This window comes from Oncorhynchus mykiss, chromosome 3, assembly GCF_013265735.2.
Source record: "Oncorhynchus mykiss isolate Arlee chromosome 3, USDA_OmykA_1.1, whole genome shotgun sequence".
In the NCBI taxonomy this organism is placed as follows: Eukaryota; Metazoa; Chordata; class Actinopteri; order Salmoniformes; family Salmonidae; genus Oncorhynchus; species Oncorhynchus mykiss.
Genome location: NC_048567.1, coordinates 15,900,369 through 15,923,420, shown reverse-complemented (window position 1 = coordinate 15,923,420; position 23,052 = coordinate 15,900,369). Strand labels below are relative to the sequence as shown.

The following is a 23,052-nucleotide window of genomic DNA, read 5'->3' as shown; positions in this document are numbered from 1 at the left end:
TCAGTTTGCCATGTGTGTTTTATTCTAGCTAACTTGCATCTTCTTTAGGAGTGCTATTTATATCCCGTCGATTATTCATCATTCATCCATACTGTTTGTCCCATGATTGCAGGTAATTTATGACAAATGTATAAAGTACATGTTATATTCATTTATGAGCACCAGCAAGCAGCGTATTAGCCTGGATTTGTTAGTTCAGGAAAATATGTGGTACATTCTAGGTGTATTATATTTCTTCGCCACAAGAGGGTGACGTTGAGTAATTTCAGGTTCATTTGACAAAGTTTGAATACTAAAATGGATGATAGTTAATTCTGAGGTTGTGAATATGAGATAAGAATATATTTTTAGTATGGTAAATTAGGAATTATTAGAAATTGTTAAATGCACTATACGAACACAATGACTTTGATAGACATTTCAATTGTTCTTTTGTTAGTATATTATAGAACAGATCTATGGAGAATTGCTGTGGGAGTGCTATTTATATCCCGCAGACTACTCATCCTTCATCCATACTGTGTGTGTCCCATGATTGCAGCTTCGGAAATAAATGAACTATCCATCCATTACTCCTTCCTGTGTTGACTCGCTGACTTGAGGGAAGGGACCAGGAAGGTCACCATAGCATTGTTTCGCATAGGCGTCAAGTAATTTAGAGGTTTTTTTCCCCCGAAATTGACACTGATAGTACAGTGAGTTTTATATACAATGTGTAGATGTATGGTGCTCCACGTTTGGATGAACAGACCAACGGGACTGCCACGGGCAATCCCTTGACGGGTACCTGGAATGATGGAAGGACAATCTGAAGGTAATTATCTTTACACACAACACAGCAGTGTCCAGGCCTCCAGAGTAATCTCTCTATAGCCTGCTATATGGCAGGGACCCGTAGCATTTAACTAACGTACACAATGCACTTGTATATGACATTATGAAGTATCGTTTTTTTGATTGACTTACTGTAAGTGTTTTTCTTTTGCTGTTTTGTATAATGTACTTTGAGGTCACTGATACTCCACCTGATGTGGTGGAATTTGTCGATCCAGATCAGAACGCCTTCGAAGACCACCTTCAGGCACGGACTGAGAAGGATGTGGAGGTTTTTGACCAGGTAAAACTGATTGTTCGCTGTTAATTTATTTTCTGGCCTTCCAAGATATACAGTTGAAGTAAGAATTTTACATACACCTTAGCCAAATACATTTAAACTCCGTTTTTCACAATTCCTGACATTTAATCAGAGTAAAAAGTCCTGGTCTTAGGTCAGTTAGGATCACCCCTTTATTTTAAGAATGTGAAATGTCAGAATAATAGTAGAGAGAATTCTTTATTTCAGGTTTTATTTCTTTCATCACATTCCCAGTGGGTCAGAAGTTTACATACACTCAAATAGTATTTGGTAACATTGCCTTTAAATTGCCTTCAACAATTTTGGGTAGCCTCCACAAGCTTCCCACAATAAGTTGGGGGAATTTTGGTCCACTCCTGCTGACCTAGCTGCTGCAACTGAGTCAGGTTTGTAGGCCTCCTTGCTCGCACACACTTTTTCAGTTCTGCCCACAAATTATCTATAGGATTGAGGTCAGTGAGGTTTGTGATGGCCACTCTAATACCTTGACTTTGTTGTCCTTAAGCCATTTTGCCACAACTTTTGAAGTATGTTTGGGGTCATTGTCCATTTGGAAGACCCATTTGCAACCAAGCTTTAACTTCCTGATTGATGTCTTGAGATGTTGCTTCAATATAGCCACATGATTTTCCTACCTCATGATGCCATCTATTTTGTGAAGTGCACCAGTCCCTCCTGCAGCAAAGCACCCCCACAACATGATGCTGCCAGCCCCGTGCTTCACAGTTGGGATGGTATTCTTCAGCTTGCAAGCCTCATCCTTTTTCCTCCAAACATAACGATGGTCATTATGGCCAAACAGTTCTATATTTGTTTCATCAGACCAGAGGACATTAATCCAAAAAGTACGATCTTATGTGCAGTTGCAAACCTTAGTCTGGCTTTTTTTATGGCGGTTTTGGAGCCGTGGCTTCTTCCTTGCAGAGCGGCCTTTCAGGTTATGTCGATATAGGACTCGTTTTACTGTGGATATAGATACTTTTGTACCGGTTTCCTCCAGCATCTTCACAATGTCCTGGGCTGTTGTTCTGGGAATGATTTGCACTTTTCGCACCAAAGTATGTTCATCTCTAGGAGACAGAACGCGTCTCCTTCCTGACCGGTATGACGTCTGCGTGGTCCCATGGTGTTTATACTTGCGTACTGTTGATTGTACAGATGAACGTGGTACCTTCAGCCATTTGGAAATTGCTCCCAAGGATGAATCAGACTTGTGTAGGTCTACAGTTTTTTTTATGAGGTCTTGGATGATTTCTTTTGATATTCCCATGATGTCAAGCAAAGAATCACTGAGTTTGAAGGTAGTCCTTGAAATACATCCACAGGTACACCTCCAATTGACTCAAATTATGTCAATTAAACTATCAGAAGCTTCTAAAGCCATGACATCATTTTATGGAATTTTCCAAGCTGTTTAAAAGGCCCAATAAACTTAGTGTATGTAAACTTCTGACCCACTGGAATTGTAATACAGTCAATTATAAATGAAATAATCTGTCTGTAAACAATTGTTGGAAAAATTACTTTCGTCATGCACATAGTAGATGTCCTAATCGACTTGCCGAAACTATAGTTTGTTAACAAGAAATTTGTGGAGTGGTTGAAAAACGAGTTTTAATGACTCCAACCGTGCAGCCGAAACGCGTTGTTTTAAAAAAAACTTTGTTTCTATTGAACATGCCATGCTAATAAAGGCATTTTAATTAATTATATGAAGAGTGCCTTGGTCCTCATTTCTTTTTGATGTACTGTATATAAGATGTATTTGTAATAATATGAAATATAATTGCATTTATTTCTATTATCAATCAAGGTGAGACAACATGGACAGGGTGCATGAGAAGGAGAGCCACCTGAGAAGAATCAAGGGGACCTAGTGCTTCGACATCTGGGTGAATAACTTGGCTTGGAAGAAAGACGAAAGGAAGTTGAGACCTGGGAAAGCTTGGTGCTCTTTCGCTCCTAGCTGGGGTCAACATCCGTTAAGGCGATGATAACTATTTACATTTGCTGCCTAGTGGTGGGCAGCTTCGCCAGTACCAACACTGGCACAGGGGTTTCTCCCAAAAGTCATTCTCAAGGCTAACCACTGGGTCACGTTAAGTAACCGTCACAACCAGGTAGGTACTGTTAAGGTGTATGACTCCAGTGGTCATAACACCACCCTGGAGTTTCTCACAACTCATCTTTATCTTTTCCAGGGACCATCCCTTACCAACCCCACTGACATAAAAAACAAATTATTGCATGTCTAATCAAACATTTATATTAAATCATTCAATAACTGTATTTTTACATACCTGATAGTAATTTAACCTGTGGGTTTGCTTTTTTATGTCTGTTTCCTACCCTGTTCCCTTTACTCTGCTCCTGTTCTCCAGGACCTAGTGGTTCTGCCTAACACCCAGACATGGACCCACCTGATGTTCTCCATTATCAACCACCCTCCAACTTTTCATTACATCAGCTACTGTTATTGTCAAGTTGTCATTATCTGCTAAGAAAGAGCAAGAAAACTATCATACTGGGCACATAATGTGAGCTGCATAGATTAGCTAAAAACACTGGCACTGCAAACACTCAGAACAAAGATGGCAGCAGCGCCTGGACATAACAAGATTCAACAACTGAGACATAAACTGAACAGGTTCCACAGACATGTGACGAACAGAAATTGAATAATGTGTCCCTGAACAAAAAGGGGGGGGGGGGTTGTTTTGAATGCGCCACTAGAGACCTAGACTACCCCTAACAAAGGAAAGGAAAAGGGGATACCTAGTCAGTTGTACAACAATGCATTCAACCTCTGAATCAGAGAGGTGTGGGGGGCTGCCTTAATCGAAATCCACGTATTGGTCGCCTGAGGAACAGTGGGTTAACTGCCTTGCTCGGGCAAAATGACAAAAAAAAGTTTATCATGTCGGCTTTAGGATTTGATCTAGCAACCTTAAGATTACTGGCCCCACTAACCACTAGCTTACCAAGAAGCCCTTGAGTTTGTATTGATGCGAGAAATAGGCATATCTACACAATAATGGTGGCTGCGATATCAACAAGCCTAATAATTTTTTTGCATTGAGAAGATAGGCCTATTTTAGCTAAATCGACAAATTAAATTGATGAACTAAACTGACACTTAAACTAACACAACGCGTAACACATGTAGATGTTTTTAAGGCGTTCACGGCAAGATCATTCATGATAAACTTACACGCCAACTGGCACGTGACATGTCAGTGACACGTTACGCAATGTGAACACTGCGTCTACATGACGTGTACGTGTCACGTGACGTGAACGCGTCGGCAGTTTGACGCCTTAGAAACAAACTTGTCTCCATTGACAGTCCATGTAAATTCATGCTGTTATTTTATGGAGCTAGGAAGACGTTAGGTGACTTGGTGAGAGGTATCAGTAGCTTCATGAGGCTTAATTCTGGCATGAATCACCCCCCATACAGCTGGTAGCTGCAAACAGCTTACCAAGACTAGTATCGATACAAACTACCCTCTCCATCCTTCCTCAGGAACTGATAGCCTTTCCATCAGTTGCTATATTCTAGGCAGTGGTGAAGAATCGGTAAGCTAAATGGATGCATATGTGTTCCCCACTTCTTCCTCTTTCCTAATGTTCAGCAATTAATTAACCATAAACGTTATGCAAGTATGCTTTGATTTTGGACCAGGCAATGCAGAGACTGGAGGGGGTCAAATGAGCCAAAGGGGAGATTATGTAACTATAATGAAAAATATTACATTTATTTCATGTTCTTATAGGCTTTTTAATCAATGCAATTTTTTAGCATCCAGTTTGTTACCATGTGGACATTCTTACCTAAATTCTATTGAAATTCATAGGCTATACTTTCTAAAAGGCTATATTCCGAAGATAGAGATGCTGAGGTAATAGGCAAAACAGCTGTGAAACCAAAAGGCAGTACAGTATGAAGATGGGCTAAAATTGCTTCTCCAATTTAAGCGATGTCATGTAGACGTTGGCTCGCCAAGTGCATGCATAGAAACATGTCTAATGGTCGTCTTGCGCCGAACTGCACGTGCCGGCCGTCAAATCAACGGCACTCCTTCGATATAGGTTGTTTTTGAAGAAAAATGAAATCCTATCAGTTTGTCACTTTCACAAGTTTGGAATAATGACATTTGTTTATTGAAAACATTCGCTCGAATCTAGGTTGTACCTTTGTAGATTTTGAGAAAACTAACAACTAAGGAATAATTTTTTACTTCGTTCATTGACTCATTGGCCTGGTCTGTTTGGTCTGTTTCGCAAGTGTTCCCAGTAGTCTTGCGATGTTGCGCCTCTGGGTTTAGAAACTCTGTGGCCAAACTCTCCCGTCTCCAGTCGCTGAGCTGAGATGTTAACCCTTGCCAGACCGCTACCTCCATAGCTTGATTAAGGGTTTCCGACTCCGGGAACTAGATGGCGTTCAGCCTTATTGAATTGTACAATATATATTTTTAAATAATCCATGGTCAATTTCCCTAGGTTACACTTGGGGGAGTAATTTATTATATGCTATAGTTGATATGAATGGGAAATGGTGGAATCTGTCTTTTTCCACATTTCATACAGTTCATACATTTACTTTAAGTTATCTTGGGCATTCAACAACTGGTTATGAAAGTGCTCTTTAATGATGTCCCAAATGCAGGAGGCTAATGTGGAGTCTAGACGCGAGACATCCTCGATGCATTCTGGGTCTACTTAACAAACATCCCTGCTCTTCTTCACAGATATCCAGGGGTATGACCTCGCAGGGGACAACCTTAAGTAAGTGCGTCACGGTCACCATGCCTTGGATTATTCTGAAATAGGAAACTGTTAAAATCATTATGCATGCGATAAGTACGTCTTTATATGGGGAGTGTAACTCAATCCAGTCCAATCCAATAAAAGCTGCTTTTACATGATCCATCCAAGGCCTCAGCTGGATGCCTAAAATGTGAGAAATGTAAGCTAAATACTATTGTGTGTGTGTGTGTGTGTGTGTGTGTGTGTGTGTGTGTGTGTGTGTGTGTGTGTGTGTGTGTGTGTGTGTGTGTGTGTGTGTGTGTGTGTGTGTGTGTGTGTGTGTGTGTGTGTGTGTGTGTGTGTGTGTGTGTGTGTGTGTGTGTGTGTGTGTGACACATCTCCTTCGTAGAGTTGATGAGACTGTTGATTGTGACCTGTTGAATGTTGTCCCACTCCTCTTCAATGGCTCTGTGAAGTTGCTGGATATTAGTGGGAACTGGAACACGCAGCCGTACATGTCGAACAAGAGCATCCCAAACATGCTCAATGGGTGACATGTCTGGTGAGTATGCAGGCATTGGAAGAACTGGGAGATTTTCAGCTTCCAGGAATTGTGTACAGATCCTTGCGACATGGGGCCGTGCATTATCATACTGAAACATGAGATGATGGCGGCGGATTAATGGCACGACAATGGACCTCAGGATCTCATCACGGTGTCTGTGTGCATTCAAATTGCCATCGATAAAATGCAATTGTGTTAGTTGTCCGCAGCTTATGCTTGCCCATACCATAACCCCATCGCCACCATGGGGAACTCTGTTCACAACATTGACATCAGCAAACCGCTCGCCCACACAACGCCATACACTGCCATCTGCCTGGTACATTTGAAACCGGGATTCATCTGAAACCGGGATCCATCGAAGGTGAGCATTTGCCCACTGAAGTTGGTTACGATGCCGAACTGCAGTCAGGTCAAGACCCTGGTGAGGATGACGAGCCCTCAGATGAGATCCCTGAGGTTTCTGACAGTTTGTGCAGAAATTCTTGGTTGTGCAAACCCACAGTTCCATCAGCTGTCAAGGTAGCTGGTCCTGCTGGTGAAGAAGCTGGATGTGGAGGTCCTGGGCTGGCGTGTTTAGACGTGGTCTGCGGTTGTGAAGCCAGTTGGACGTACTGCCAAGTTCTCTAAAACGACATTAAATTCTCTGGAAACAGCTCTGGTGGCATTCCAACTGCACGCTCCCTCAAAACTTGAGATATCAGAGGCATTGTGTTGTGTGACAAAACTTCTAATTTTAGAGTGGCCTTTTATTGGCCTCAGTACAAGGTGCACCTGTGTAATGATCATGCTGTTTAATATGCCACACCTGTCAGGTGGATGAATTATCTTGGCAAAAGAGAAATGCTCACTAAAAGGGCTGTAAAAAATTTGTGCCAAGAAATTTAGCTACATTTTTTGTTCCTATGGAACATTTCTGGGATCTTTTATTTTAGATTATGAAACATGGGACCCACACTTCACATGTTGAGTTTATATTTTTGTTCAGTATGTTTGAGACTTAGTTATTCTACCATATGGTTTAACTAGATTCATTGTCCAATATTTAATTTCCCTTTAATGTGTTTCAACATAACATTTTTAATCTCCATAATCTGATATCGGGCACAATTGTGCATTTCAAAATTTGATGGACTAAAGATTTAAAGCCTAAAATATAACTTCGTTGAGCTCAACAGTTTAGCAAAGCGGTAGCCTCAGAGAACGAACAATAGTTTACACATGCATTCCATCAATGCCCGGGCCCTTCCCAGCCACTCACTTTGCATGGGAAAAAAATCCTGATTATCACCACACATCCATCATAAGTACCCCAATATCACTCCGAAAGGATCTCAGATTCTCGGAAAGTGTTACAAGATTAGGCAATACAATCGACATTTGCGCAAAGACTATATGGATGTAGAGCCCATTTTACGCATGTTTTTTCCACAAAGCTGTTAAAAAAAAGAGACATTCGATTTAAATATAATGTGTACAAACTGATTCTGATATATTTACACTTTACATTGTAGTTTAAACAGTCAAATTGTAATTTTCTACATTTCTTAGAGTTGTTAATATTAGTAGCAGCCTAATGATTTTTTTAACAACATGAACCTTGGTGACACTCAAAAGCTAGACTGCAAAAAAGTGTTCAATGGTAGAACATGGAATGAAACCTAATGAACTCGATAAAATGAGAGAAAGGGAGAGAGGGAGTCTCTCTGGTGGCCTCTGCATTTCTGGTTGAAAAAAGAGTTAAGAACTGATACCAATCACATTACCAATTAGTACCAATCACATTACCAATTATGCATGGGTACTTTCACCTCATAACTGTGACTATACATGGTCTGATTATGTTTTACCCTCTGTACTCACCTTTTATATCATACACACAACACATAAGGCTATACCCTGAGTTTTCTGTTTCCAAATCCTCCTCAATCTTCCCAATAGGCGCTGATTCAGTTTGACGCATTTCTCCCCTCCTTTATGATACCTGAGAAAATAACTGCTTCGGTAACATCTGATACGGCTGCTGCCTGGTCATTCTGGCCCAATGTTCCATGCTGCGTTTGAGCTGAGCTCCAATTCCTCTCGTATTCTGTATCTTCACAAACAATTTGAAGGCGGGTTGAAGTGTGAGGTGGAGTCCATCAGAGAATTCATGCGGGAGTGTGGGCATGTTTAGATGGTATTGGGAGTATTTCTCCCCCAATTCCCCTTCATAAAGAATTCCCCTAACCTTCGCCTTGGTCAATCTCTTGTGATTTGAACCCTCTGTCGTTATTTATGCCATAGTCAAATTATCGGGGAATTGTTTTTATTTCGACAATTCGACGATAATATTTAATAAAACCAGGTTTTAATACGCACAAATATCCTTTATGTGGCCTGTTAAATATGTACCATGCAAGGAACACATACGCCTATCAGTGAGATATTTCTGCTAACTTTATCTGTACATGGGTTTTGCTAAAAATGATAACCTACGGACGAGAACAGCACAGGAATGTCAACAGCACATGAATGTCAGGTCATGCCTGTATGATCTATGCGTTCATGTTTTGTCCTTAAGTTTCCTTTTACGCGTTAGATATATATTTAGGCCAATCTGTTGTTGCCTCATACATGTCAACACAGATTAGCTTTTAAGTAATACGGATTTCCATATGTTGTGATAAATAGCCTAAACTCACTTTAGCTGGTGAGTTTCAAGTTTCAACGTTTATTCGCCACGTGCACAGGTGTAAAAGAGTAGAGTGACATTCTTACCTTGAGAGCTCTTTCCCAATAGCACAGTGATAACAATAATAATAATAATAATATAGATAATAATACACATTAACAGACAGTTGAGAGTAATGTTGGCTTGTCTTTGTGAGACAACTGTGATACCTGTGAAAATAGGTGTATTTCATGCCCCAAACATTGTGGCTGTGGTGCTCATAAATATATATTTTTGGTGTCTGACAAAGTAGTTAGGCTAATGATTTGTCCATCCCCAGAAAGACTGGTTCATGTCAGCCACCATGTTTCAGACCTCATACAGATACCCTATCTTAATGAGTTATTATTCTATCACATAAATCAACCCTGTGTCTAGTCTACTCACATAAACATTTCAAGAAGGATAGGCATATGTGTGATATGTCACAGTTACAGAGAGATTCAGTGCAATAGTTACCTTGTAGTTAAATGTGATCACGTTTTTTATTGATATATACAGTACCAGTTAAAAGTTTGGACACAGCAATTACAATTCCCTAAAAGGCTTTTTTTTATGTTAAATGGAGTGTCACCCATGCCCATATTAGTTATATTCAAGAATAAAGCCAATAATTCATTTGCATTTTTATTTTCATGTTGTGTCATTCAAGGGTTTTTCTTTATTTTTACTGTTTTCTACATTTTAGAATAATAATGAGGACATCAAAACTAGGAAATAACACATATAGAATCATGTAGTAACCAAAAAAAGTGTTAAACAAATCAAAATGTATTTTATCTTTGAGATTCTTCAAAGTAGCCACCCTTTGCCTTGATGACAGCTTTGCATACTCTTGGCATTCTCTCAACCAGCTTCACCTGGAATGCTTTTCCAACAGTCTTGAAGGAGTTCCCACGTATCATGAGCACTTGTTGGCTGCTTTTCCTTCACTCTGCAGCCCAACTCATCCCAAACCATCTCAAATGGGTTGAGGTTGGGTGATTGTGGAGGCCAGGTCATCTGATGCATTACTCTCCTTGATCAAATATCAAATATATTTGGATTTGTTTAACACCTTTTTTTGGTTACTACATGATTCCATGTGTGTTACTTCATAGTTTTGATGTCTTCAATGTTATTCTACAATGTAGAAAATAGTTCAAAAAATTAAGAAAAACCGTTAAATGAGTAGGTGTGTCCAAACTTTTGACTGGTACTGTAAATATCATGACTTAAGGATATGCCTATATATTTAACACATTCCATACATAAATTAGGCTACTCATTCAGGTTATTATTGGCATGAAATGACATCTCAAGCATTTGCGTGTCAATTACTTATGTTTTGAAAAGTCTAATTAATAAATTAGATATGTTGATGTTCGGTTTGAGGAACGACGATTGGTTATCTCTGTACTCAGAATGAACTATTTTGCCTGGATTCGAGGAGAAAAAAATGGCAGTGCTATCCGGTATCCTTGGGACGTCCATACCCTAAACCCTACCCTAATCTTAACCCCTACCTTTACTTTAACCATAACCCTCAGTAACCCCTTTCCTTAACCATTACCTTAACCATTTTACATGTCAACTTCAATTGGTTAGGGACGTCCTAAAGATCCCGGTTTGCACGGACTAAACAAAATAGTAGCCAGAAAGCATGTAAATTGACAGAGTCACGTGAACAGAGAAAGAGAAATCCATAGAAGAATTTGCTGAAACTCTATGGGGGAACGCACGTTGGATCATGCACTCTAAAGTATGGTCGCTTGAATCAGAATATTCGACTGACGCAGAAGAATAAACAATATCAAGACCAGCAGAGTTTATATCAACGAAGTTTGGAGCGGAAACTTGGCAGGGAAACATGGACGAAGGTTATTCTATATTCTATGTAGCTCTGCTTAGATCTCTCTGGCGTCCCTCTTTCCTGGGAAAGGAGAGGGGACTGACTAGCCTCGGAGATGTTGTTGGGTATCTATTTCCAAGATGTTGTGTTATGTAGCCTACCGCCCACGGCGTTTGCTATATACTTCGAGTTTTTTTGTGCGCTTTTTGCAGAGCTTTATGGGTGACAATGGACACCTGTCCTTTGCGTCAAATACAAAGTTATTTCACCTTTGTTGTTAGAAAATTAAAAGTGACGCACGTGCAGATGGAAGTTCATAGCTGATATATAAACACTTCAATATCCTTGTTGAAGTAGCCTATGATGGCTATTTATCAGATAGCCATCAAAGCAAAGCAACTGCAAGCAAATTCCATCTGCTGGCAAATCATGTAAATAACGTTTTTGTATATGTTCTTTATGAGTTGGTTACCCGCTCTGGAAAATAAATACTTTGCATATGAATTGTGTACAGGACAGAATACATTTCAGAAGCGGAATGATTTGCACAAATAAGTTTTACTGAAACACATGGGAAGTGATTTTATTTATGTTTTAACATTGTATTCTCGACTTGCTTTCAGGAGGGGTGGGCAAAGGTGGCGATAGAGGAGAGGAGCCAGGATCCTTGCAGGGTGGGCAGCAACAGTCCATGCACGGCGCAGGCCACTGCAAGTGGTTCAATGTGCGGATGGGCTTCGGGTTTATATCCATGACTAGTCGTGGGGGAACTCCCGTAGATCCTCCTATGGATGTATTTGTTCACCAAGTAAGTTAAGTTGAACCATCTATGGATACAAACAATCAGCTGATAGATAGTCAAGCTGAACCCTCATGTCTACAGGAGTTGGATACACATTGTCCCACTCCTATACGAGGTGACCACACAGTGCAGGCTATTGGATAGTTTTTATATCAACCAGACATTGTTGAGGGGCAGTTGTAACATTGTAACACCTAAGATGTAGCATCAGGAGAATCATAGAATCTGAGTCCTCGTGAATGAGCTGTTATTTGAGATGTCTATCTATCTAGGACTACAGGAAATAATTAACATTTGGGAAATTATTGTTATAGTAAAATCATTTTGCATTGTAAAAATGGGTGATTGATAGATTACTCGTCATGTTTTATAGACCCAGAAGACGGGGGAAGGGGCTCTCTATAGGAGGGTTTTTTTTAAGCCAAAGAAAAGATAGGTGGTGCATGCATGGTGGTTGTCAGGTTAACCGTGTGCTTATAGGCCAACCTCACAACCAGATTTAGATGTTGGACATTATTTCACTCGTGTGGGCTTTGGGCTGTGCATGTTATATAGCACTGCTTTCCTTCACCATCCCGTGCCATGTTGCAAGATTCCATTGACACTTTACAGCCTAATTAGAGCCCGAATTCCACCAAATCCACCCAAATATTGCCACATTTTAGGTGTGCTGATTTAGCTTGTCTAGTCTTGATTTAGCTTGCCTAGTCCCAAATCTGTGTGGCTCAATTGGTAGAGAATGGCCCTTGCAAGGCCAGGGTTGTGGGTTAGATTCCCACAGGGGACCAGTGCGAAAACGTATTGCACTCACTACTACTGTAAGTTGCTCAGGACAAGAGCGTCTGCTAAATGACTCAGATGTAAATGTAGTAGGATTTGCTTGGGAGTGGTGTGGTGGGGGACATAGTGTATGATGTGATGGGAGACTGGCTGGAGTGGATCCTTGGTTATGAAAGCCCATCAGTCCATCTCATCTCACTGTGTTTGGCAGGCTCCTCCTTCCTTCCAGAGCTAGGCTAATACCAGTCTTTGTTTCTTCCTGGTGTTTTGTTCCCTCAGAAAAGGGAGAAGGGAAAAAAAGATACCCACTTGTGTTCACGTGACTTCCTCCTTACAGCGAGTCATCTATTGATAGAGGGACTGATTGTAGAGAAGACTGATTTCTATGGCCAGCTGATGAAATGCATATGACGGCAGTGCATCTAACTGCTAACCAACGCTGTTGGAGCAATGCAGTTGCAGTATGTTATTTGTCTGTGTGCTTTTGACCCCTGCTTGTTTGATGTTGAATCACTGTCTCCACAGACTTTTGAGACCACTGCAATGAATGATTTACTCACTCTTCAATTACAATTCAGATTCATTTTAACTGGGAAATATTTGGTGCATGAATCTGAGACTGATTTCTGGGAATGTTTCACAAAGTTGCGTGGATTGATATACTCTAGGTTTCCTTGCATAGCTTAAATGTGACTAACAAATGACTAACAGGAGGCTTTTGTAGAGAGGACTGTGGAGAGACCGCATATGGCTTTGTAGAATGACCTGAATAACTGCTTCAAATGGGGGAACTTCTCTCTTTAAACTGGGAATTTGTTGTGATCTGTTGACGATGAAACAGTTGAAGCTCAACAAATGCCTGAGGTATATTCAGGAGTTAAACTTGCTGAAGCCTAACCCAGCCTGAACTCTGGGGTTTTGTCATTTATTCATCATATCTGGCCTCTCCAACCCTCTCATTCATATCACGTTTCTCTAAATCAAGCCTTCCAGTGGCAAAAGCTTCATCCACTATTGGAAGAGCTAGTAAACAGACCATGTGCTGGAGAAATTAAATGAAAGTACTGTATATACCCCGTACCCTTGCTCTGTCTCCTTGCTCTCTTTTTCTCTTTCCCTTCTCTTCTATGCCCGTTTTCATTCCCAAATTCTCCAGGCCAACTTACACTCTCCCCCAACCGAAAACAGGCAAAATGGCTGCTGTGCTGGGTTGGTCTGTGGTAGCCCAGAGTTTAGGTGGCTCCAGCAGGACTAACAGAGAGCTGGCCTGGGCTAACAGAGAGTTGGCCTGGGCTAACAGAGAGCTGGCCTGGGCTAACAGAGAGCTGGCCTGGGCTAACAGAGAGCTGGCCTGGGCTAACAGAGAGCTGGCCTGGGCTGAGGGCTGATGGCTCAGATATGTCAGGAGGAGGACGAGGTGTCTGGAGCAGAGAATCCTGAACCTATGCTTTGACTTCTGTTGAAATGCAAATCGGTGACTACGAGTGACTCGTAGAAATATGGGCTAGATTAGTTGTTGGCCTCTGTAAAGGGTTAAGTTTCGTTGCATGTGGTTTCATTAGGATTCATGAGTTATTCCGTTTGTTTTATTCATTGCTAGATGGAGTTATTTGTTTTTAGGGGAGGGGGGTTTGTCACTGCAGTTGTTCAGATATACAATAATTTACATTACTGTAAACAACTTTCACAGAAGTCAAATAATTTGTTTTAATCAGTACTATTCCTTTTGTGTATTAGAAAAAAGTTATTATGTATTGTGAACTGGGGGTAAATTGGCTTAATTAAGGCTGTATTTGAGGTAACAGTTGCTGTAAATGTATGAATTAATTTAGTAAACATTCATTTTGGACAAGATCCATGAAAATGTCATTTGAGGTAAAATAGTAAAAGTTAATAGTAAAAGTTGTTTATGAAAAGTTGTTTAAGAAAAGGAATAAAGCTCTAATTGAGAGATTATTAGGAAATGTTGAATATATTCAAAACCTAAATGATCTGTGTTTAATTTGATAAAACATAAATAGTATTACCATTTATATACAATATATACCTACTATTTAAATGTTTATAATAAAATAATTGTGAAATAGTATTTTCTATTTGGTAATTGTGTTTTTCTTTGATGGATGAAATGTATTATTTTTCCCTCATGAACCTCAATCAAGCAATTCATATTATTTGACACACTACGACTGTGAGATGTGGTTGTCTCGCCCAGCTACGCTAGGATGAATGCATTAAGGAAGTATAGTGTTCTGCTGTAGTGTGCTAAGGTCCATCTGAATCCTCTGGTATAGGAAGTGAACCAATCTGCTCAGTCCACAGCGACAGACCCAGGGAATGGCAGGGAGCAAGTCACTGTAGGGATCAGTCATTATGACGGCTGTCTGTCTTTGCCATAAAAGTCATCCTCAAGCGCGTATTTGGATACATGGTAGAAAGTTATCAAACGTGATGTGGATGGATGTATATGAGCTTGATACCTAGATGGAGAGGTGGGTTGATTTGGTTTTACTGTGTGTGACTAGAACATGAGATCCCAATCTAATCGGTGACTTCTTCTCCCTATCCTGTCCCTGTCCTATCCTCCTCCTTCTATCCCAGAGCAAACTACACATGGAGGGCTTTCGCAGACTGCAGGAGGGAGAGCCACTAGAGTTTACCTTCCAGTGGTCCCCCAGGGGCCTGGAGTCTGTACAAGTCACAGGCCCGGGGGGAGGCCCCTGCTCGGGCAGTGAGAGGAGACAGAAACCCAAACCCCTGGCCCCACCGCAGAGATGGAAGCCAAAGGGAGACCGGTGAGTGAACCATAGAAATAGAATTACTAGCACATACTTTCCTTTCAAGTCAATGTTCTGTTATGGGTGAATATAGAGTGGGTAAGACCTGCTGCTGCAGGGAGGGAATTGAGCCTGAGACTGGCAACAGAACAGATGATGTTGGAAGGAACAGAGTAGTACTGCCGTGATCATTAGTGGTGTGTGTTTATGTGCGTACATGCGTGTGCGTGTGCCTGTGTATGTGTGCATTGATGTAATCAATTTAGCAGTAGCTGCATATTCGTATTTACCTGTGTATGATTCAGAGGTTCTGTGTATTCCTGCTGCATTATTTACATTATGTCAAACGTTCACATTTGTAGATGTTCTGTTTTAACAGCTGTTTCCCATCCAGATGCAATGTTGTAATGTAGAGCAAATATCACTTTAGACTGAAGAGGAATTCTCAGTCAGTGTATAAAATAGAAACAGGCTTTCTATTTTATACAGGATTGGCCTTTTATTCATCGTTAGGTGATGTTATATTGCATCATGTTGCGTTATGGTGGATACTAATTTTATGACCCGAGTTAGGCCTATGCTACATCAATTAGCACATTTATTTAACAATGTATACTTATTTTTTGTATAGACATTTCATCCTAATTTCCCTCCCCATTGTTATAATGTAAGAGGGATCTTTCTTCAAAAGAAGGAATAGAAATATGTTGAGGTCAGTGTGTTGACCTCTAACCCCTGACCTTTCTGGGTCAGTAACAGAGCTTCTGGCTGGATCCAAATAGGCAGATTAAAAACATTTTATAAACACTACATTCCCTTTAGTACATCCACCAGAATTGATTTTTTATATTCTTTATATTGGTTTATTATATTTTTTATTTCATGGATTGATGTATTACAGTGTTACACTGTTAAACTCTTGGCTCCCCGATATTTATAAACATTGACAATATTTTAACATTTTGGAATTTACAAATAAATTGTGCCAACAACTTTCTCTTCACTTGAGTTATTGGTTGACTTCAAAGTCAAACCTCAGCTGATTTGTTGTTCTGTGCGAGTATTAGAAATGATGCCAACATAAACGTTGTGTGAACTATGTAACCATGTGTCTAAACAGTGCCTGCCTATGTGATTGATATGTTACAAAAACATAGGTTCAGCGACAATTGTGAAACCTTTACTACCAGCATGGCAGCTTGTCTTGTGAAAACTGGTTATTCACTCTTACCAGCTAGATTGGGAGTCTATGTGTTGGGGGTTGGGGAGTGGAGGAGTGGGTATTGGTAGGTAACCTCCCAAGCAAGCGAACTAGCCTGGATGAAACCTAAATTCCAATGCCCTTCCCCCTCTCCTCTCCTTCCCTCTCCCCCCTTGCATGTTCTAATTGAAGATGCCACCGTGAGGGACCCCCTGCAAGCCTCCAGCTCAGTCATGCAAAACACTTTGTTTCCATCTGAAAGAGTTAAAGCTGCGATATGTAACTCTCTGGGTGACCGGCCTGAAATGTAGTCGTATAACATCTGACTGGGTGACCGGCCTGAAATGTAGCCGTATAACATCTGACTGGGTGACCGGCCTGAAATGTAGCCGTATAACATCTGACTGGGTGACCGGCCTGAAATGTAGCCTTATAACATCTGACTGGGTGACCGGCCTGAAATGTAGCCGTATAACATCTGACTGGGTGACCGACCTGAAATGTAGCCGTATAACATCTGACTGGATGACCGGCCTGAAATGTAGCCTTATAACATCTGACTGGGTGACCGGCCTGAAATGTAGCCTTATAACATCTGACTGGGTGACCGGCCTGAAATGTAGCCGTATAACATCTGACTGGGTGACCGACCTGAAATGTAGCCGTATAACATCTGACTGGGTGACCGGCCTGAAATGTAGCCTTATAACATCTGACTGGGTGACCGGCCTGAAATGTAGCCGTATAACATCTGACTGGGTGACCGGCCTGAAATGTAGCCGTATAACATCTGACTGGGTGACCGGCCTGAAATGTAGCCTTATAACATCTGACTGGGTGACCGGCCTGAAATGTAGCCGTATAACATCTGACTGGGTGACCGGCCTGAAATGTAGCCGTATAACATCTGACTGGGTGACCGGCCTGAAATGTAGCCGTATAACATCTGACTGGGTGACCGGCCTGAAATGTAGCCGTATAACATCTGACTGGGTGACCGGCCTGAAATGTAGCCTTATAACATCTGACTGGGTGACCGACCTGAAATGTAGCCGTATAACATCTGACTGGGTGACCGGCCTGAAATGTAGCCGTATAACATCTGACTGGGTGACCGGCCTGAAATGTAGCCGTATAACATCTGACTGGGTGACCGGCCTGAAATGTAGCCGTATAACATCTGACTGGGTGACCGGCCTGAAATGTAGCCGTATAACATCTGACTGGGTGACCGGCCTGAAATGTAGCCGTATAACATCTGACTGGGTGACCGGCCTGAAATGTAGCCGTATAACATCTGACTGGGTGACCGGCCTGAAATGTAGCCTTATAACATCTGACTGGGTGACCGGCCTGAAATGTAGCCTTATAACATCTGACTGGGTGACCGGCCTGAAATGTAGCCGTATAACATCTGACTGGGTGACCGGCCTGAAATGTAGCCGTATAACATCTGACTGGGTGACCGACCTGAAATGTAGCCTTATAACATCTGACTGGGTGACCGGCCTGAAATGTAGCCGTATAACATCTGACTGGGTGACCGGCCTGAAATGTAGCCTTATAACATCTGACTGAGTGACCGGCCTGAAATGTAGCCGTATAACATCTGACTGGGTGACCGGCCTGAAATGTAGCCTTATAACATCTGACTGGGTGACCGACCTGAAATGTAGCCTTACAACATCTGACTGGGTGACCGGCCTGAAATGTAGCCGTATAACATCTGACTGGGTGACCGGCCTGAAATGTAGCCTTATAACATCTGACTGGGTGACCGGCCTGAAATGTAGCCTTACAACATCTGACTGGGTGACCGACCTGAAATGTAGCCGTATAACATCTGACTGGGTGACCGGCCTGAAATGTAGCCTTATAACATCTGACTGGGTGACCGGCCTGAAATGTAGCCTTACAACATCTGACTGGGTGACCGACCTGAAATGTAGCCGTATAACATCTGACTGGGTGACCGACCTGAAATGTAGCCGTATAACATCTGACTGGGTGACCGACCTGAAATGTAGCCTTATAACATCTGACTGGGTGACCGGCCTGAAATGTAGCCTTATAACATCTGACTGGGTGACCGACCTGAAATGTAGCCTTACAACATCTGACTGGGTGACCGGCCTGAAATGTACCCTTATAACATCTGACTGGGTGACCGGCCTGAAATGTAGCCTTATAACATCTGACTGGGTGACCGGCCTGAAATGTAGCCGTATAACATCTGACTGGGTGACCGGCCTGAAATGTAGCCTTATAACATCTGACTGGGTGACCGGCCTGAAATGTAGCCTTATAACATCTGACTGGGTGACCGGCCTGAAATGTAGTCGTATAACATCTGACTGGGTGACCGGCCTGAAATGTACCCTTATAACATCTGACTGGGTGACCGGCCTGAAATGTAGCCTTATAACATCTGACTGGGTGACCGACCTGAAATGTAGTCGTATAACATCTGACTGGGTGACCGACCTGAAATGTAGCCGTATAACATCTGACTGGGTGACCGACCTGAAATGTAGCCTTATAACATCTGACTGGGTGACCGGCCTGAAATGTAGCCTTATAACATCTGACTGGGTGACCGACCTGAAATGTAGCCTTACAACATCTGACTGGGTGACCGGCCTGAAATGTAGCCTTACAACATCTGACTGGGTGACCGACCTGAAATGTAGCCTTACAACATCTGACTGGGTGACCGACCTGAAATGTAGCCTTACAACATCTGACTGGGTGACCGACCTGAAATGTAGCCTTACAACATCTGACTGGGTGACCGGCCTGAAATGTAGCCGTATAACATCTGACTGCAAGTTAATAATGTCGTAATGAGCCTATCTGTTTATGATTTGATCACTAATGATCCTATCTGTTTATGATCTGATCACTAATGATCCTATCTGTTTATGATCTGATCACTAATGATCCTATCTGTTTATGATCTGATAACTAATGATCCTATCTGTTTATTATCTGATCACTAATGATCCTATCTGTTTATGATCTGATCACTAATGATCCTATCTGTTTATGATCTGATAACTAATGATCCTATCTGTTTATGATCTGATCACTAATGATCCTATCTGTTTATGATCTGATCACTAATGATCCTATCTGTTTATGATCTGATAACTAATGATCCTATCTGTTTATGATCTGATCACTAATGATCCTATCTGTTTATGATCTGATCACTAATGATCCTATCTGTTTATGATCTGATCACTAATGATCCTATCTGTTTATGATCTGATCACTAATGATCCTATCTGTTTATGATCTGATAACTAATGATCCTATCTGTTTATGATCTGATCACTAATGATCCTATCTGTTTATGATCTGATCACTAATGATCCTATCTGTTTATGATCTGATCACTAATGATCCTATCTGTTTATGATCTGATCACTAATGATCCTATCTGTTTATGATCTGATAACTAATGATCCTATCTGTTTATGATCTGATCACTAATGATCCTATCTGTTTATGATCTGATCACTAATGATCCTATCTGTTTATGATCTGATAACTAATGATCCTATCTGTTTATGATCTGATCACTAATGATCCTATCTGTTTATGATCTGATCACTAATGATCCTATCTGTTTATGATCTGATCACTAATGATCCTATCTGTTTATGATCTGATCACTAATGATCCTATCTGTTTATGATCTGATAACTAATGATCCTATCTGTTTATGATCTGATAACTAATGATCCTATCTGTTTATGATCTGATAACTAATGATCCTATCTGTTTATGATCTGATCACGTCTATTGCAAATGAATTGGTATGATTTGCTCTTATATATTAACCAGTTAATTGAATAGCTTCCTATTTGATTCAGTAAAACAGACCATGTAACCGGCTGGAGTGACACGCCTTAGTTCCCTGTATGGAACCCTGCTTTGTTTCGCCTTGTCATCAATGTATATCGCCTTGTCATTGTTTCCGCCTGTGAGCAGCGTCTTGGTTATTTATTGCAGGCCTTAGGCCTGTTGTAGACATACTTAATTTCTATATACATTTGGCAGTAAGCTATACATATCAGCATGTTGGCAACTGCTATTAATGCACATTTTATCAGGGAAAATAATGATCTATTTATTTGGTTTGTCATCTCTTGATAAGAACACATATGAGAAGTATTGTATTTGCATTGGTCACTTTAACTGTTTTCTGTTAGGTTCAGTATTGGTGTATTCTATGGTGTATTCTATGGTGTATTCTATGGCGTTTTCTATGGTGTATTCTATGGTGTATTCCATGGCGTATTCTATGGTGTATTCTATGGTGTATTCTATGGCGTATTCTATGGTGTATTCTATGGCGTATTCTATGGTGTATTCTATGGTGTATTCTATGGCGTATTCTATGGTGTATTCTATGGTGTATTCTATGGCGTATTCTATGGTGTATTGTGAAATGCTGCCATCTAAAGGATACATTTGGACCAACAGATTTTGGGTAAATATAATTAAACCAATCTAGTAAGCATGTTATAATAGGATTTGTACCATAATGCATTACATTCTAGAGAAAATGTAACGATATCCCATATAAGAAGTTCTAGGTTTTATTCTTTAAATTCAGAATAAATATGCACTTTAAGCCCTGAAGTTGAAAGAAATGTCTTGTTTGTGAATTGGAATGTGACAAGGATCTCCACTCTCTGTCTCAGATGTTATAACTGTGGAGGACTAGACCACCATGCCAAAGAGTGTGGCCTGCCGCCCCAGCCAAAGAAGTGCCACTACTGCCAGAGCGCGACGCACATGGTGGCCCACTGTCCTCACCGCCCCCCCGGCCCCTTGTCTCCCGGCCCTGCCACAGCCACTCAGGGAAGACGCACTACTGTGGACCAGTACCCCTCTTTCTTCACCACCACCTCCTACAGCCCCAGTCCCAGGCAGGGAAACAGGCACTCCCAGCCCTCTCAGGACAGTTCCTCCCCCCTCAGCAAGTCCTCCAGCAAGTCCTCCAGCTCTCCGGAAGACCCGGCACAGATCCAGAGGAGATCTGGAGGACACCACAGGTGGAAACAATCCTGATCCACATCCACCATGGACGGATGCCACCTGTTAGTATTACCTCTGGTCCAATAAAACCACCTTCCTTCAGTCTGATCAGTCTCCTCCTCACACAGACACATACTGAGCAACCTCAAGCAGATCCACATTTCTAACCAAATGGACAGTAAAGTATCTATTTTACTTCCACAATCCCTCCCAGACTTTCCCTCTACCAAACGCTGTACATCTTAGCTACCTCCTGGGCCAACTCAAACCATCTCCACATAGATAGACCTATACTCTTAGCTACCTCCTGGGCCAACTCAATCCATCTCCACATAGATAGACCTATACTCTTAGCTACCTCCTGGGCCAACTCAATCCATCTCCACATAGATAGACCTATACTCTTAGCTACCTCCTGGGCCAACTCAGTCCATCTCCACATAGATAGACCTATAATCTTAGTTACCTCCTGGGCCAACTCAATCCATCTCCACATAGATAGACCTACACTCTTAGCTACCTCCTGGGCCAACTCAATCCATCTCCACATAGATAGACCTATACTCTTAGCTACCTCCTGGGCCAACTCAATCCATCTCCACATAGATAGACCTCAACTCTTAGCTACCTCTTGGGACAGATTCAGCCTCATCTACCTCAGATTGGTAGCACAGGAATGGTCAGTCACCCTTGTTTCCATCGCTCAGTCAGGTTCATTGACATCCGCTCTACTATCAATTGCAATAAGAAGACAACTGGGAATGGGACTGACACACAAACAGCCAAAGCAATCTTGTTCTTTCTTTTTTGATCGTTTACCTGATCTGAACCATATTGTCCCAAAGCTCAGTCTGTTCAAATTCACCATTCACCTGGATTCACCATTCACCTGGATTCACCATTCACCTGGATTCACCTGGGTTCACCATTCACCTGGATTCACCATTCACCTGGATTCACCTGGGTTTACCATTCACCTGGATTCACCATTCACCTGGATTCACCATTCACCTGGATTCACCTGGGTTTACCATTCACCTGGATTCACCATTCACCTGGATTCACCATTCACCTGGATTCACCATTCACCTGGATTCACCATTCACCTGGATTCACCTGTTCCAACGGGAAGTATTTCTTAGATTTTCTTTCTCTATTTTGGAGAACTACACAGGGCGGTTCGAAGCCTTGGTTTTCTCTGTGCGTTTTTCATCAGACGGTAGTCAAAGACACCCCAATCATACCTCTTAGACCCGGTTTGCCGAACAAAGATTAAACCTAGTCTTAGACTAAAACGCCCTTTCAATGGAGAATCTTGATCGTCATTGAACGTGCTTTTTAGTCCAGGACTAGACTAGATCTGTGCCTGGGAAACTGTTTCTAACTAAACCAATGCTAATATGATCATTTGTCTGTTCAGGGCAGTGAAGAAGTGCCTGCCTCCTCATGG

At 41.5% G+C, this 23,052-nt stretch overlaps 1 protein-coding gene across 1 annotated transcript; it reads left to right on the top strand.

Moving 5' to 3' along the window:
- The first annotated feature begins 10,691 nt into the window (after nucleotides 1-10,691).
- Nucleotides 10,692-22,523, top strand: LOC110503781 (protein lin-28 homolog A-like). Its single transcript, XM_036970514.1, has 4 exons — nucleotides 10,692-11,021; nucleotides 11,617-11,801; nucleotides 15,177-15,370; nucleotides 21,266-22,523. The coding sequence occupies exons 1-4, from the start codon at nucleotides 11,012-11,014 to the stop codon at nucleotides 21,633-21,635; spliced, it is 759 nt and encodes a 252-aa protein (XP_036826409.1). The 5' UTR covers nucleotides 10,692-11,011; the 3' UTR covers nucleotides 21,636-22,523.
- The last annotated feature ends 529 nt before the right edge of the window (nucleotides 22,524-23,052 follow it).

Excerpts from the sequence above, each read along its gene's own strand:
- LOC110503781 (XM_036970514.1), top strand. Across the intron at positions 11,802-15,176 it reads TGGATGTATTTGTTCACCAA|AGCAAACTACACATGGAGGG; the intron begins GTAAGTTAAGTT and ends CTTCTATCCCAG. Across the intron at positions 15,371-21,265 it reads TGGAAGCCAAAGGGAGACCG|ATGTTATAACTGTGGAGGAC; the intron begins GTGAGTGAACCA and ends TCTCTGTCTCAG.